Source organism: Silene latifolia, chromosome Y (genome assembly GCF_048544455.1).
Source record: "Silene latifolia isolate original U9 population chromosome Y, ASM4854445v1, whole genome shotgun sequence".
NCBI classification, from domain to species: domain Eukaryota; kingdom Viridiplantae; phylum Streptophyta; class Magnoliopsida; order Caryophyllales; family Caryophyllaceae; genus Silene; species Silene latifolia.
This window is the reverse complement of record NC_133538.1, coordinates 439,492,974-439,498,168: the sequence shown is the minus strand read 5'-3', so window position 1 is coordinate 439,498,168 and position 5,195 is coordinate 439,492,974. Positions and strand designations below refer to the sequence as shown.

General features: G+C 37.5%; 1 protein-coding gene across 1 annotated transcript; it reads right to left on the bottom strand.

The window, feature by feature from the left end:
- Positions 1-990, bottom strand: LOC141632661 (uncharacterized). Its single transcript, XM_074445186.1, has one exon. It carries the CDS (start codon positions 988-990, stop codon positions 1-3), a length of 990 nt encoding a protein of 329 aa, XP_074301287.1.
- Positions 991-5,195: the final 4,205 nt, after the last annotated feature.

Below are 5,195 nucleotides of genomic sequence, written 5' to 3'. Positions count from 1 at the left end.
CTAGTGAGCAGTAGTTCCAAGCAAATGGTGATAATAACTGAGAAAAGCTTGTTGAATTTTATCCCTATCAGTATGAGTATGCCCCTCAGCATCAGTAATCCTGAAAATTTTTGATTGGACATGTCTATTCTTCAGGATACTATGAAAATATTTGGTATTATTGTCCCCTTGATTAACCCAGGTTGCCTTAGATTTCTGAAGGAGGAAGCTATCACAGGCTGTTTGAAGATCTCTATAAGTTTTGAGAGCTTCTCTTTCCTGATAAATAAGAACAGAATCAGTAGGGTTCATATGCAGGGCAGTTTGAATGGCATCCAGGACCTTCCAAGCATGAGTTGTGCTATTTTCAATGTCAGCAAACAAATACTTGTTCAAATTTTTCAAGGGTTGTTTCAAACTATTCAATTTCATGACTACTTGAAACATTTTGGTACCCACTTGAAACATTTTGGTACCCTGCCACTTAGTATTCCAAATGTGTTGAACACAGGGTAAGAATTCAGGAACTTTACTCCACATGTTAAAAAATTTGAAGCTCTTTCTCCCAGCAAAAGAAGTAGTAGAATCTTGTATAATACAAGGGGAATGATCAAAATATCCTTCATTAAAAAAATTAGCATATGCATCAGGTCTGGCCTGTAGCCACTCCTGATTTACCAACACTCTATCCAGACGTGAATAAACCCTAGTAGATGGATCCTGCTTTTTGTTCCAGGTGTAAAAGGAACCAGTAGCAGGACTATCTAGTAGGGCACAGTGATCAACACAAGCTTGAAAGTCTTCCATTTCCTCAATAGTAGTTTGACCCCCAAGTATTTCAGTAGGGGTAAGCACACAATTACAATCTCCACATAATAACCAAGGACCAGTAATATTAGCAGAATAAGTAGATACATCAGACCATAAATCCTTCCTAGCAATAGTATCATTGAAAGCATAAACCATAGTGCAATGAAATTGGAAAGCAGTGTTTATCTCAGTAATCTTCATATGTATTGCTTGAGCACTATATTAAAGGAAATTAACATGATAAAAGTTTGGTTTCCAGAGCACCCAGATTCTCCCTCCAGGATGGCAAGAAGTATTGGTAGAAATATACCATCCATCACACATATTATTTCTTATAGCATTTAGAGACAAAGGCTTTACCTTTGTCTCAAGGAGACCAAACAAACTTACCTGTTGAGAATGTAAGAACCACTTGATATGTTCTTGCTTAGATAAGTTGTTTAGCCCCCTAATATTCCAAAAACCAAAGCTATGCATTACTCCCAAGGGGAGTAATGCACTACCATTTGTACCTATACCAACTTTAGGGGTAGCATTGTTCAAAGCATCAATAAAAGTATACTCCCTAAAGTTAGACGAAGATTTCCAAGCAACTATGATGTCCCTCCTACTAATAGCAAGAGGTTTGGCAGGAGTATTAGCTGGGGCAGGGGTGTTGACTTGTTGATAAGTTCCATTTTTATTCCATGTCACCTTTAGCTTATGTTGAACCTCCTCAGGGGTTTTAACAGCACCAGATGTAACACCCGCGAATTTTCCATTTTGGCAATTATAATTTAATTAACCGTTCTATTGTCTCATTTATATTTTAAATTATTTAATTTAATTAATTTCGTTATTAAACATGATTTTTATAAATATTACATTTTTAAAGCTTAAGTTAAACAAAATAAATATTTTGGTCGGATAATAATGAAAATAATAAATAATATTTTCCATCTGGAGTTGTAGTGGGCTCGAGACGTAAATTCTAGTGTATATCGACTCAATTTTGCTTGTTGGGCCTAGTATGACCAATGGACTCACCTACTACTCCTTCCTCCTCATAAAAATAATGAGGGAAACCCTAAATACACCTCCCTCTGCAATTTTTCAGCATTCATCCTCAACAACAAACACCATTTTTACACTTTCCTCTTACAAATCTTCAAAACACCATAACTTGCTCAATTCTTATCCGAATCAAGTGATTTTCGCGTCTATCACTTCCTCTCATCGCCCTCCATCTTTCTAGGTAAGAAAAGAACCGACTTTCCTCCTTATTTAGGGCTGTAGACCCATATTACACACGGTACCCTTTTTCTAATTTCGATTCTAGTCTTAATTTGTGTTTTCTTATGTTTAGGAGAAGGTTTAGTTGACCCGGAAGTGGATTCTTGAAAGGTAGATGAGTATATTGTGGAATTAAGTTCAAAAAGGTAACAGTGATGGGTTACTCGACATTATGTCAAATTTGTGTGTTTATATGTTGTAGTTTGTTCATATGTATGTTAAAGTTTGAATCTTTTCTTGTTTCACATGTTTGTTGTTGAATGAGTTTGTATGAGAAACCATCTCATGGTTGGTTGAAGAGTTTTAAGCATGTTGTTACATTGATTTTCAATTGGGTAAAGTTGTGATGTTTGGATGAATTAATTGTTTGATTTTGGGTCAAAATCTTGCGCTTGAATCCATCAAGATGTGTGATAATTACATTCTTGTGGTTTCTATTAGGTATTATTGTTGTAACATGTATATTTAAGAGGAATTTGGGATGAAAAATTTGTAGAAATCGACTTTGGGAAAGTGCAGGAAATTGTCGTGCAAACAGTCCGGTGGCAGGGGAAAACCGCAGGCTCAGGCACCCACCGCAGGCTCCGGCCACTATCGCAGGCTGCGGTTTAAGCCTGACCAGTTTTCGTAAAATGGCCATAACTTCTTCGTTACTTGTTTGTTTGAGGCTTATGACCTACCGTTAGAACCGTAAGAGGATAAGCTATCATCTCCAATTAGTTTCAACTTATTTAGATATTTAGAACTCAAGTTATGATCGTTTGAAGTTGACCCTTATTGTAGTCGAGTACTAAACTTGTTGTTATAGATTGGGTTTTGAGTTTCTTGTTGGGTATGCATCTTAACCTTGGTTCTAACACTTGTGTATAGTGTGTTGAGACTCTTTTATCATGGGAGTACTTAATATTTGTTATACTCTCGTACTTATGCATGCTTCACATGAATTGTTTACGTTATGTTTATATAATCATTTTTACTTGTATTAGTGACCCCGTGTCATATGACATTCTATCGTGTTTATACTCACATGATCGTTCTTATTCTTTTTGTGACCCGAGTGTGACGTTTTACATTGTGTGACTACTTGACATTCCTTATTTATTTTGCCCTCGGACCTTGGGTCACGATTAGGTGCCATTGTTTCCGAGTTGGGCTATCTTCCTTCCGCCTCTTCGGACCTTGGGGTACGGCTAGGTACCATTGTTCTGATTTGGGGTTACTCGACCATTGGTAGCGGACTGTGTTCCATGTATCGAGTCTTGGATGCGTATAGGTCACCGCATGTCGAATCGGGTGACGTCCGTCCCGAGAGTCTAGCCAGATTTAAACTAGGACCGTATTATGATCGTCGTCCTACCAGAAGGTTGGAGTCTAGGGGTTTGTCTTGTTTTGAGTCAATCCTTTGTAAATGTCTTGCTTGTTACGGTCATTGGCGTGTTCTTATATACGAGAGTGCACGTTTTCTATTATTGTTTGTGAGAGTCTTGGTCCTATCGGACACTAGTGGTGAGATGCAAGCCCCTAGTTGCGATATGATCGCCGGGATTGATGTTCCCATCCGTTCTATGGTGAGATGCAAGCCATAAGTATGAATGTGACATTAGTAGCCACGTCCCGTGCTATGGTTGTTAAGAGGTTTTCAAAGTAATGGCTATTGGTTTCCATCCATGTATTTTCTATTTAATTGATCCGATATTTACCCTCTTCATATGATTCGATGCCTAATCTCACATCCATGTTTTGTTCCCTTGAATGCATGTTTAATATAATGTACCATGCCTATCTCACTAAGAATGCAATATGCCTATCTCGTTATGATTATCGTTATATTCCCTTGTTCATTATTATTCAAGTATGATGTATGATCAATATGTTTAATTAAGTTCTTGCCTATGTGTATTTTGACATATTGTGGCTGGGAGAACCCTGAGTTACTCCCCACTGACTGTGGCGTTCATGTTTACATGAATGACAGGTTTGTGATGCAGATTATGGGGAAGACGTGTGAGCTAGCGAGAACATTGACCGTTGGACCTTAGTTATCGTTTTCATAGACTCGCCTATCTTTAGACTTGTGCTTATTCATGGGATATCTTTTCCCCCAATGCACTTGTTTTTGATTGTAAAACTTAATTATCTTTCTTTTCATTTTAGTTTGATCATTTATGGTGGATTTCGTATGTTAAACTTTTAAAGGTTTTAAAAATCTCGTATTTTCCGCTCAGATTTCATAGTTCTTTTGATGCCTCATCGAGGGGTGTCACAGTTGGTATCAGAGCATATGTTCCTCCCGACGCATACACGTGTACCCTAAATTTAAGTTGAACTTGACCTTGAATAATAAATGAGAGATGGGTAGACTTAAGGACCTAAGGTGGTACCCTGTAGTGTGTTTGCTCTTTGTTAGGTTCTAACATATTTGTTGATTGTCATTTAATAATTGTTGTGCCCTTGGATCGACAACTGTGAGCTTACCTATGTGAAGATCAAAATTTGGTACCTATTGCCGGGAATTGAAGATTTGTTCAACCTTTGAAGAATGCTTCTACTTCCTCGAAGATACTTCCTATTCTTTGTGTACCTTGCCTTATTCTTTACTTCTTAATGTTTACTTCTCTTTCTAAACTCTCTTTTCTTTTTCCTTGGGAATTAATCTTGTACCCTCCTAACTTGTGCTTTGTTCCTTGCTTATCCTCCCTTAACGCCTTTTTTATATTACTCTTTCTTTTGAGGAATGTTGACCTTGGTTGGGAAATTTGACTTTTGAGGAGATTGTTTGTGTTTGACCCTTAACCCTGGTTTTGAGAGGTTGTGATGTTAGAAAGACTTAGGTAGTGTGATGAGACATGCCTAGCAATTCTTATACCTAGTTCCTTGATAAAGTGAGGCTGATTGATTGGTGGAATTCCTTGTGTAAGTGTGAGTTGTATATGTTACTTAGGCTATGGAACTTGGCTTTGTTGTCTATGCTTGGAATTTGAAAGCTTAGTAGGTTGAGCGTTGTTACCTTAGGAGTAATCATGGAGTAAGGCTCATGATATGAGCTTGGAAGAAAACCCATTTTTAGATGTTAATGATCCCGTATAGATTGGTGATGTGATTTGATATTAGTTGTCCCTTGAGAATTTTGTTAA